This window comes from Rattus norvegicus, chromosome 16 (genome assembly GCF_021556685.1).
Source record: "Rattus norvegicus strain SHRSP/BbbUtx chromosome 16, alternate assembly SHRSP_T2T, whole genome shotgun sequence".
Classification (NCBI taxonomy): domain Eukaryota; kingdom Metazoa; phylum Chordata; class Mammalia; order Rodentia; family Muridae; genus Rattus; species Rattus norvegicus.
This window is the reverse complement of record NC_141549.1, coordinates 78,488,986-78,501,840: the sequence shown is the minus strand read 5'-3', so window position 1 is coordinate 78,501,840 and position 12,855 is coordinate 78,488,986. Positions and strand designations below refer to the sequence as shown.

The 12,855-nt window shown below is 39.7% G+C and overlaps 2 protein-coding genes and 1 pseudogene across 1 annotated transcript; 1 reads left to right on the top strand and 2 right to left on the bottom strand.

Annotated features, from left to right (window-relative positions):
- Positions 1-12,855, bottom strand: part of Erich1 (glutamate-rich 1) — a gene marked incomplete at its 5' end in the record, with an annotated part of 52,793,804 nt that overhangs the window by 5,162,523 nt on the left and 47,618,426 nt on the right.
- On the bottom strand, positions 1,599-2,613 carry Defa6 (defensin alpha 6). The gene is given in 2 exon segments (NM_001033076.2): positions 1,599-1,809; positions 2,397-2,613. Coding segments are annotated over 2 exon segments (288 nt in total). The 5' UTR covers positions 2,569-2,613; the 3' UTR covers positions 1,599-1,693.
- Defal1-ps1 (defensin alpha-like 1, pseudogene 1) lies at positions 8,851-9,057 on the top strand (annotated as a pseudogene).

Sequence of the window (12,855 nt, the reverse complement as noted above, 5' to 3'; positions counted from 1 at the left end):
CCAGAAGTTCTTTTACTGTTGCTGATATTTTTCACTAACTTGGGTTTATTGTTATTCCAAATGAATTTGCAAATTTCTCTTTCTATCTCTATGAAGAATTGAGTTAAGATTTTTATGGGGATTGCATTGAATCTGTAGATTGTTTTTGGCAAGATGGCCATTTTTACAATATTAATACTGCCAATCCTTGAGCATGGCAGACATTCCCAACTTCTGAGATATTCTTCAATTTCGTTCTTTAGAGACATGAAGTTCTTGTCATACAGATCTTTCGCTTGCTTGGTTAGAGTCACACTGAGGTATTTTATGTTATTTGTGACTATTGTGAAGGGTATCATTTTCCCAATTCTTTCTCAGTCTGTTTATCCTTGGAGTAGAAGGAGGCAACTGATTTGGTTGAGTTATTTTTATGTTCAGCCACTTTGTTGAAGTTGTTTATTACATGTTCTTTGGTGGAATTTTTGGGGGTCACTTATATCTAAATATCACATTATCTACAAATAGTGATATTTTTACTTCTTCCTTTCCAAGTTGTATCCCTTTGACCTCCTTTTGCTCTGGCTAGGACTTACAGTACTATATTGAGTAGATAAAGAGAGAATGGAAAGCCTTGTCTAATCCCTGATTTTAGTGAGATTGCTTTAAGTTTCACTCCATTTAATTTGATGTTGGCTACTGATTTGCTCCATATTGTTTTTACTATGTTTAAGTATGGGCCTTGAATTTCTGATCTTTCCAAGACTTTTAACATGAAGGGGTGTTGAATTTTGTCAAATGCTTTCTCAGTACCTATTGAGATGATCATGTGGTGTTTTTCTTTGAGTTTGTTTATATAGTGGATTACATTGATGCATTCCCATATATTGAACAGACCCTGCATTTCTGGGATGAAGACTGCTTAATCATAATGAATGATCATTTTGATGTGTTCTTGGATTTGGTTTGTGAGAATTTTATTGGGTATTTTTGTGTCAATATTCATAAGGGAAATTGTTCTGAAGTTCTTTTTCTTTGTAGGGTCTTTGTCAGGTTTAGGTATAAGAGTGATTGTGGCTTCATAAAAGGAATTGAGTAGCGTACCTTCTGTTTCTATTTTGTTGAGTAGTTTGGATGGTATTGGAAATATATTTCCGTGAAGGTCTGACAGAATTCTCACATGGTGGAGCTTGTGTTCTTGTTATATGTTGTTAGAGGTAGAATTATGTTTGTGTGACTTTTGTCTGTTGGGTTTGTTGCAAGGAGATTACTTTCTTGCTTTTTCTAGCATGTAGTTTATTGCCTCAGAGTTCACAATAGCTACAGGAGGGAAACAGTGTAACGTCCTTCAACTGAAAAAAATATAGAACATGAAAATGTGGGAATAATTTTTGATGGTGACTCTAATCTAAAGGAAAGCAGACTTGATAGACAAAGAAGCAGCTGGCGCAGACCATCTTGTCTCTTTGTATCTAACCTCCTGCTCATCCTTGATATGACTGCTGAAATGTGACCTTTACAAAGGATTCACTGAAGATTCAGCTACATGGCTCAGGAGAGTTCTGTCTAAGCCACATAGAAAGCATCAAATAAACATATACCGATTATTTGTCTGCAAGGAGTTTATTGGAGAAGGAAAAGCAGTTGAGGTCAAGCACAATAATGACAGATTGTGAGGTCCCAGAGCACGTGGTTATCTCAGACTTGGGATCCATTTTCATGTGCAGCAGAATTTGAACTGTTTAAATGGACCTTGAGCACAGAACGCAGTGGCATATTCTTTAGGTCCGCAGTTTGCTCTGCAACGGCACCTCCTCACTGGCCTTCCTATCTCTGAGGAAACAAGAAAGCATCAAGCATGAAGTAAGGAGGCCAGCAGTGTGTGACAGTGAACTACCCTATGAAGATGTCCTGTGCATGGTAGAGAGTAGGTTTGCTCTGTGGGTGACATCACAGCCAGCACCATGATCAACCCCAAACACATGGAGATAAGACATTTTAAAAAGTGTTAATCGCATAAAGGAATTGTCATCTACACAACATTCTATCACCATTTTTGGTTTTTCCTTACCCAACAGCTTCATACACTGGCATTTGGGTCCCAAATCTAATTTTTAAAGTAGAACGAATATTTCTTCTTATAACAAAATTATCAATCAGGTCTAAAAGAACTAATCAATATGTTTTATATTTTAAAGGTTTTCCACAGATAAATTGTTAGATCAAAAATCTTAAAAGGAAAAAAGTCAAGCCCAATGGTTAATCTCTCTCCGTTACTTCTATGAATAAGACAAGGAAGATGTAAAGGGACCAAGAGACAGCTACCTGAACCAGATAGTTCTTGACAGGATTCCAGGTCTAATCTACAACCCTCCATCAGGAGACTCCAAGCCTCCATCATTCTGTGCACAAGCACTCACCAAAATCTTGAAGAGCAGAGGCTTCTGGGCCTTCAAAGGAGACAGACACATCCTGGTCCTCATCTGATGGTTGCTCTTCAGTTTTAGTCTCTTCTTCTGCCCCTTGAATGGGATCAGCCTGGACCTGGTAGGCCACCAGGACAAGGGCAGAGAGGAGGACAAGAATCTTCATGGCTGGAAGTCACCTGGAGGATTGGTGAGCTGGAGACCAGTGTGTGGAGAGAGAGGAGCCAGCCTGCATTTATAGGGCAAAGAACATGCCCCACACTTAGAGACGGCGCTCACTGATGGCAACTGCTCCCAGCTGTTGTCCTCAGGATCCCTTTGATGTTCCTCTGTCCTCAAGGCTTCCTTCCTGATGTTGCCCTGTGTATGCAATGACACCCCTTCCCTCACGCACACACCCAGTGATAATGATGAAGAGGCCTTGCTATCTTCCCCTGTTTCCCATCTGCTTGAGTATTTACCTCTCAGTGGTCAGGAAAGAAAATAGCTGGGCGCTGCCTAATTTAAGGAGCGCATGGAAAAAATAGTTTTTGTGGTTAGAAGTTGGAGCCTGCTCTTCTCAGAAACTGTGGACCCTGGACCAGTCCTTGACCAGGTGGTCAAGTTTCATGGTATTAGCAATGATCCTCATCAAGGCAAACTTTGTGAATCACCTCCTTTGGGGCTGTTTTAGAGAACGTAAGATGGATTTATTGTGCCCTCCAGTGAATTGAGTTCAAGTTTCTAGAATTTGTCAGAGTGAAGCTGTAGTGGGTTGTTCTGAAGAAGCCAAAGTGATGGAACACATCTGACAAGAGTGTACTCCAGGTGGCTCTTCACCTGCGGGATCCTCAAGCCATGGTGCAATTCCCAGGTCTGAGATGCATCAATGACTTTACTTTTAGACAATGAAAACTGACCTACGGGAAAGGACATCCACAATGTAGAGAGGGTCAGAAGCTGCTAATCAGTCTCAAGAAGTGCCGCCATGTCATACACTTCAGTCTGTTTTTATCCCATGTCTCTCACTACACACACAGCAAAAGGTCCAGAGCTTCCTGATGTTTTCAGTCAGTGTATGGATTCCCACTGTCACAGGTGCCAGCTCCTATTTACATGTTAATAAATAATATTTATTGGCTACACTGTTTTTACTTACAACTCTGTGCAAAAGTTTTTGAAGATAGAAGAATACTATTTTACACACATATTGAATATATATGTATATATATATGTGTGTATATATATATGTATATATATATAATTATTGTTTAATGGGACATGACCACTTGAATCTCTCTGTAGATATAGATCTCTGATTCAAGAAACACACCTTACATTTCAGACACATTATTGTCTTTTCTGATTATCACAGAGTTGGTCTCAGGAACACTTACTAAAATTTGCATGCTCAAAAGGCTCCATGCCCATGTGAATGTTTTTTATTTCTGTGTTTTCTCTTTCTGTCCTTCCTAACAGTGTTCAGTACAGAACTGGTCATGAAGGTCCAAAGAATGCAGAACCAGCACAATCTGTCCATCCAGAAGAAAGGTCTGAGTAGAGTAATCAAGTTTTCTTTTACACCGTCATTTTTATTTTCTTATTGCTTTAAGTACTCTTTTTTGTCTCTTCATCAATCTGGTAACATCAGCTGTCTCGCTTGGGGAAAGACATGTACTTGTGGACACCAAAGAAGGTGGAGACCAGAGTCCTCTGTCTGTGAACATGCACCCAGTCATTTACAGACATTTATGTTCATTGGGCCTTGGGGGAAAAGAGTTTTCTTTTTTTAACAATTATTTGCTTAATCCATGCTTATGAATACACTGCAGATGTCTTCAGAGATCAGCAGTGGGCATTGGATCCCCATTACAGATGAATGTAAGCCACCATGTGGTTCCTGGGAATTGAACTCAGGATCTCTGGAAGAGCACCCAGTGTCTTTAACATGTGCTAAAATATTTTTCTTATATTCCTAGTCCCAATCTGATAGGTCAAATTGAGATTTCAGTATCAATAGTACATTTTTCTCATAAGTAGCCAAGGGAAGTGCACAAGATGGCCAATTACTCTAGTACTGGAGTTCCAGAATGCTATGATTGGCTATGTGGGTTCTAGAACTAAACCTGGGTCCTCTACAACACTATCAAGTGCTCTGAGTAAACCCTTCTACCTCACATTTTCTTTAATTCATCTTTAGCTGCCATTCATAAATCTCAGAATATTCTATTTGTATTAAATATTACAAATTTTTATAAATATCATTATTTTTATTTCCAGTTTTATTTGCTCTTACAAACAATCTAGTATTTAATTTCCTTCAATGATATTTCTGAGTTTTCTTCCTTTAATTTATATTTGTAAAACTCAAGCCTGTGTGTTTTAGTGGCATTAGAAAAATTTCTACAATATCCCGTGTTTGAGACAGAGTTATCTTTCTTACCCTCTCACTTCCACAACTGAGGAATTTTGACATTTTCATGGAGGGTGTTCAGGATTTTTAGTAGTCCAACATATGATATCACATGTGAATGCACAACAAGACATTAGGAAGTAGGGCTGTGGATGGAACAGGTGGACAAGAGACACGAAAGTGATGTTGGAAAATGGAGTTCTTTGTAGTTCATTGCTAATTCTCCTATTACTAAATCTTGTCCAACCTTCATCATATATTCAATCATGGTCTCCAAAGTATGGAATTGGCCCTGAAATGTCCTCTGAAACCTCTTGCACAGGACGCACATGTGCACTTGAGAGGGTCTAGCTGTCTTCCTTCCTCACTGGGATTAAAACTCTGCTGGGTTAGATGGGTCACAGCTTGACAACTTGTTTCTTCTCATGACCTCCTGCACTGCAACCTGGACTCTAAGACAGGTGAGGTGATCTCTTTTGTACTTGTTTTGAGTCACAAGTTTGCATGCAAAATCTCAACAGGACACCGTTCTCCTTAATAATTGAATCTCCTTCTTACGCCCTATTCTTACATGTGTGTTAGTTCTTGTTATATCTGCCAAAAAAAACCCATTTCTTAGGATGTATCCACAGAATACAAGTTATTTATTGGTTGCCTCATATCGAATCACAGAGTTGGGAATTAGCATGGGTAGAGACTGAGGAGAAGTTGTAGAAAGACCGTCTGTCAACAGATGTCTTTCAACCTTGATCTCCTATCAGGTTCTAGCAAGGAAAACAACTAATCCCAATGAATGACAGGATGTATCATTAGAAACGCAGAAGGTAGGTTGGAAGGTGGTGTGGTGGTAAAAACAGGAGACTTGGCCACAGCCCTATTGCCTAACCTTTAGTGTCTCTGAGTAAAGCAATTAACCTCTTGCACCTTCCATTACAAACCCACAACACATTGGTCAATAGAGTGGCTACTTTATTGGGTTATTGTGAAAACCTCAGATAGGAGGAGAAAAAAGACCTTAGCAATTAGTCAGTATAAGCTAATATAATGTGCTGTACATGTTATCTATGTGGAGAATGCTGCCTGGCTTATCATGTGTTTCAAATGTCATGGTTTCTATGAAGCTATGACACAAGGCTGCCCTGGCTCTACAATACATGAAAATTTACTATTCTTACTTTACATAAGAGGTTGTCAGGATCAATAGCATTCAAATGTTTTCTCCAATAGCGAATGCTTATGTATGTTAAACTAATGGGGAATGTGTCTCCTAGTTTCAAATACCTCAAGAACTTTATGGCATTAATCATCTCCTTGTTAAAGAGACATCACAGAAAATAGGCATTTTCCCAAACTAGAGTACAAGGCATTCAATGTAAGGATAAATGAGACTTTGGAGAGCTGAGAACTGATATAACACCTTTCAGATATTAAAGATGATGGGAAGAAGAAAAATAGTAAATGTCGGACAGAGTAATGAGTGGGTATTTCTGACCAGAAGACTATGATATAAAGGTGGTTGATGGGAAATGGGCTGAGCTTCATATTGGACTGAGGAATGTCCTAAGACCATGGAGACAAATCTCCTTGTTTTAAAGATGCAGGTTTAATCACTAGTGATGTCTGGTGAAATTCTAATTATGAAGTCAGTATAGGTCTTTTGGTTCTGGTCCCAATGCACACACCTTTTCTCTGTGTTTCCATGCTCTCCTCAGAGTGTCCAGGGTCACAGTCAGAAGCTGTAACATGGGTCTGTCTCAGAGTTGGCTGGAATGAGCCAGAAGTATGTGTTGTTCATTTGATGTTTCTGTGGTCATTGGAATATTTTGAAAGATCTTGGTCATCTTCAAGTTGTTCTTTTCCTGCAATCTAAGTTGTTTACCGAAATTTCATCGATGTTCTCTGTAGTGATAAGTGATGGCCTCTGGCCCATGAGGTGCAGTGTGTTGACAATACCATGGTGATGGAGGGGATGTGAGTTCAATAGAGACGTCTTCTGAGCACTGCAACCTACAGCGATTCTCAGTTCTTATACGACCTGGCCGTTCCTCAATGTTCGTCCAAGGCCAAATGAACTGTTTGAGATTCTACAGGATTAGGCTAAGCTAGGGGAGTTTTTTTTGGACAAAAGGATGCTTTCTGTAACTAATCCTTGGGAAGTCTGTCTTTTGAAAGTTATCATTTACTTAAAATTTGTTTTATATTTAATTACTACTTGTATGTATTGGGAGACTCATGTGCCACAGAACTCAGGTGGAGCTCAGAGGGCAGCTAATGGCAATCTGCTTGCTGTTGCCACTGTGTGGTTCCTGGAACTTGAACTCAGGTCAGCAGGTATGGTGACAGTGTGTCTCCCAGTAAGCCCTCTTGGCTCTTCCTTCTTATATTTCAGTTATTAATTGGCTTTCTTTGTGCACGGTTTGTTGTTGCTGTTCTTGTTTTTATTGTTGTTTTGATATTTTGTCTCTTGAGTAGCCATTCTCTGATTTTTACTCTCTTTCTCATTCCATGGACTCATTGCTCTTCCTTCTCCTTCTCTGAATGAGGCTGCTTCAGAAGAATATAAGACCTTATCATGGGAGATGCATTTGTGAATGTGCCCATCTCAATTAGGAGAAAAAATAAGAGTGTAGACCAGGACAGCAACATCATTTGAACTTCTTCCTTTTACTTTTTATCTGAAAACTGTGCTCATCTTTGCAATTGCTACTGTCTGAAGTCGGGGTTTTGTTTAAGTCAGTTTCATTTAAGAGTCTGACACTGGCATTCCAACGATTCTTGACTAAATCTGTTGCAGTGGCAACAGGCATAAAGGCCATGTAACTTTCAGGTATCCAGGTGAGAAGTAATTATAATTTTTCTTCATTCTTTGTGCACTGAATGGGCAACATGTATCACCCCTTATATATTCCCAAAAGACTCAAGTCAGTCCAGTGAACTGTAGGACTATTCCCACAATGGCCTGACAAGTCTTGGCTGTGCCTGGAGATGCACAGTGAGCATATGACATTGAATAAAGGGATCACAGTGAGTAACATCTAGGAATGAAACTGAGGAATCAACGGTGTTTGCCATACTGCTTTCATGACAGCAGCATGATCAACTGTCACAAGTACATTGTTCCAGGTTATTTCAAAATAAAAGCAAGATCACCATTGTTTTTAAGCTCTGTGGGATATATATATATATCCATGTCAATACAATGATAAACACTGGTGTTTTCCTAATTATTAAAAAAGTGCAAAAATCACTACATTCTACCAATTGGAAGAGGACTTCAATTTTTTAACATAGACTCAGAGATTGCAAACAAAAAGAATAATTTAAAATGAGAAAAAATTTGCTATGGTTGTTCATTTTTCCTTAATTCACATCACCTAAAAGTAAAAAGTACATGATCTCATACAAGAGCCACAGCACAGCACTGGAAATTTCCCAAGTGTGAAGTATTCTGTCACAATGGCTTCTTCAGAACAACCCACTCTAGCTTCACTCTGAAAACCTGTCTCCTGAACTCAATTCACTGGAGACAAGGAAAGGTGATTTTACTTCCTAAGCCCCAAAGGAAAAGATTCATAAGTCTTCCTTCATGAGGGTATTTGATAATACCCGGAATCATGCAAAGAATTGACTGTCAAGTCCACCTGAATTTCTATCTGTTCCAGGGACCGCACTTCAGAGAAGAGCAGGCTCCTAGTTCCAAACACAAAGACACTTTGTTCCATGAGATTGTTGAATTAGGCAGTGTTTAGCTATTTTATTTCTTGACCACTGAGAGGTAAATACTCAACCAGATGGGAAACAGGGGAAGGTAGCAAGGCCCCGTCATCATTATCAGTGGGGGACGGGTGTCACTGAGCACACAGAGCAACATCAGGATGGCAGCCTTGAGGACAGAGGAACAGCAAAGGGATCCTGAGGACAATGGCCTCTCCCAGTCCACATCAGTGAGTGCCTTGTCTAAGTGAGGGGTCTGTCTGTGCCCCATTAATGCTGGCTGCCTCCTCACTCTCCATACAGCGAGCTCAGGCTCAGCAGTCCTCCAGGTGACTCCTGGCCATGAAGACACTTCTCTTCCTCTCTGCCCTTGTCCTGCTGGCCTTCCAGGTCCAGGCTGATCCTACCCAAGAGGCAGATGAAGAGACTAAAACAGAGTAGCAACCAGAATAAGAAGACCCAGATGTGTCTGTCTCCTTCGGGGGCCCAGAAGGCTCTGCTCGTCAAGGTTCAGATGAGTTCTGGTATTTTAGGCTTGGAGTCTCCTGAGGGAGGATTGATGTTGACCTCCAAAAACATGTGGAGAGTAATATGACTCACTTGGTAACTCTATTTTACTTCATTTTATTTCCTTTTCATAGCTGTAACAGTGAGGGTGAAGTACTCTTGTTGAATTTCTTTCTAATAAAGCTTTTACTATAAAAAGGTCACCGGAATACAGAGGAATCCAATGTACTGAGTAGATGGTTATTGAACAGAAGGAGTAGTCTTCGGTATTAGGAGAAAATTTACATTTGTGTAAAGAACTTTGAATCAATTTAGGAGTACACTCAAATATCTGCACATTGACAAATGGAACACAAAATTAAGCACACATCGAAATGACTCTCAAGTGCATGGCCAACAGCCCTAAAGTACCTTATAGCTTTGGAGAGCTTAATGCAGCTTGGAAGAGATAACCAAGATAAATAGGAAATCAGACAGTTCTCCTTGCAGCCTGATTCTCTGGTAATGATACAGGGTGCTAAAAGTCAGACTCTAAATCATCACCCACTCCTTAAGGGAAAACGATATACTGATGAAAGGACAGCAGTGGTGGTGACCTTGTAGATTGCAGCTTCCAGTAGCACAGATGGTGTGGGTTCCCAGCAGACATTCTTGTGGATGGGGCGTTCACTCAATATGGATGGGACCATGTTGTTATAATTGAATATACCCATCATACTGTGAGGAAGAAACGATGCTAGAAGCATCTTACATGGTAGTTAGCAACTTTGACAGATACCAACTCCACTGAATGAGCCAGTAAAAAAAGTCTAACTCTAATGAGTATAACCCTTTTAGCTTCAAGTATTACAGAATACTGATGAGTGGATTGCAAGCATGATAGGCTGCTTCCACATTCCTTCAGGACATTGCAGTGTTTAAATTTGTCCTTTGTGAAATACATTTAATAATTAAGTCAAATGTGGGTCTTTGTGAAATACATTTAATAATTAAGTCAAATGTGGGTCTTTGTGAAATACATTTAATAATTAAGTCAAATGTAATTATCTAACAGCATAGATTCTCAGTTTCCAGGAACAGATAGAATAACTCCAGAAAATGTCAATCAGCAAACACATGATACAATCACACTGATCAACTCCCCTACTAACGTTCTCCAAGGCCTGTCCACTATCTCACAAAGATAACAGCTTCTCTTGTCTTTGTCTCCAGAGAGATTATTCCACCATCTCTCCCTGTTGCAAATTCTTCTCTGGGATGCAACAAGCTCATGTAGTCTTCCTTCCTTCTTTTGCAGTTTAGGGTAAAATTTTCTTGTAAAATGCAAGAGTTCATTCTTTTTAAATTGACCTATTCTAGTGGTAAAATTCTAGGTGCATAATGGTAATTTACCATTCATGTATGAGCACACTGTGAAGTGATTAAGTTGGGGAATTAGCATATCTGTCACCTCAGGTATTTATAATTTTGTCATGGTGAAACACTAAAATTCTACTGTACTGTTTTGAAATACATAATCCGTTATTACTCACAACCATGCTCTTATGTAATAGTCCACCACACCTCATTGCTCCTCTGTAAATGTAATTCTGTACCCACTGATCAACCTCCTCACAGCATCCCTTTCCCTTTCTATTCTCAGCTGCCAATACGTTGCTCTTTATCTTGGCTATGTGAGAACATGTTGTCCTTCACTTGTGTGTCTGGAGCTTATACAGCAAGTATCCTCCAGTACCATCTCAGCTACTGAAAATTCCACATATTCATGGTTGAATGGTGTTCCACTCTGTACAAATACACACACACACACACACACACACACACACACACACACACACACAGAGAGAGAGAGAGAGAGAGAGAGAGAGAGAGAGAGAGAGAGAGAGTATGTGCACCACATTCTCTTTATTTACTCGGCAATGATGTACACTGCACAGAGATACAATACTCAAAGTTATTACTCCAGCATAAAGAGTTCATTTCTATTTGAAAGTTTGGTTTTCTGAACTCTTTCTATGACCAGAAACAACATATAAGGGATTAAGAGACCATATTTTTTCTGTGCTTTACCAACCTTCCTTTGCTACTCAAGGTTCCTCAGATCATTTAAGACACTTGCAGATTAGAGGAAAACACTCTCCCATTCAATGTGGCCCAGATGTTCACCTTCCCAACTTTTTAATACTTGTCCTCTTAGGTCACAATGACCCTCTCCTCACACTCTTCAGCCCTCCAGCCAATGACTCATGCCTAACACATGCCCTTTGCTAAATTCTCCCATGTTTGGGTACTAATCTAAAACTCCAAGAGTGTACCTATCTTTCTGCCTTCCTGCCCTCTCATGTGGATGACCCTGCTTCTTTGATAGCATCTCTCAATAAAGCTGTCCCTAACAGTCAGCTGGGACCTCTGATGTCCAGTGTGTACCCAGCACAGCTGTACCTAGTTCTTACAAGTCAGTTGTTCTGTGTTAGGACTGATCATACTTTCCACCTGTGTTAATTTTTAGTCTTAGATTGACAGTTCAAGAACTACCCCCGACTCAGAATTTTCACTCAAATTCTTGAGAACCATAAGAGATTATAAAAACTGGTTGGTTCAAGAAATAAAAGTGTTGCCCTGTCTTTTCTTTATCTCTCCTTTTCTGATGGCTCTCATATGATGGCAGAGACAATGAAGGGCAGATCTAGAAAGGTTTCATAGTTTGAAATCCTAGAAAAAAGCACTTGCTAGTTTTTCTCCTGTTCGAGCACACCAAGGACAGAGACCTGAACCCTACATGGGTTGCACACTAATCCTACATTCCCATTGCAGAAATCTTAATAAATAATTAAAAATAGGTTGTTCATCAATATATCCAAAATAGAACAGGACTTTATATCACTTTTTTAGGATGTGTTTTCTGGGTCATTCTTGAGATAGTAGGTGAAAAGATGAAGTTTCACTTCATCAACCTGGGACAAAGCAAAGATTGATATTAAAACTAATACAGACAAGTCCCACCTTCTCTCATTGTGCATGTACATGAACGTGCTCTGTTCTCCTGTTGTTGCATATCATTACAAGTAGGAATGGATTTCAAACGACCCACACATGCACATGGGTTCTAACTCATATTTAATATTTGAACATTTGTCAGTGCCATGGGCAGAGAATTGAGTGGCTCTCTGGGATTTGAAGACATTAGTGCAAACAAATTGTCCAGCATGGTTAGTAACTTGGTGCTGGTGTCAGGAGGGAGATTGTGATGGACTGAGCGCTGAGACCAGGTGTGCAGAGTACAACCACATATCCTGACTCAGAGGGAAACATCGTCATCCACCAGTCTGAAGCAGAGTGGGTTTTGACAATTTGTAAATACTATAAACCAAAACATTTTCCCAAGGAAGCTGCACATATATAGTTCTGGTCTACCACTATAAGAGGCCTTTTTTCCCATGTGCTTTCCACAACAAGATTCAATGTTCCCCAAAGACTCAAAGTTCCCGAAAGTATGTCAGATGGCTTCTGATGTGTCTTACTTCATTTTGTCTTGTGTCACAGGACAACACATACCAAGTCATATAATCATGTTATACACAGCTGATGATACCAGATCCTACAGTTTTGGGGAGCTATGAAGTCTCAGATAAAAGTGTCAAAAGATTTACTCTTTGGTGATAACCCATTTCCTGGTTTATACAAGACATTTTCATAAAATATCACCACCTGGTAAAAGGAAAAAAATGGTTCTCTTAGACTCTTTTATAAAAGAACTACTTTATCCCTGTGGGCTCTGCCTTTTGACCCCAAAACCCTGCAATAAGAATCCATTTTCAATGTTGTCAATGTCATAACCTT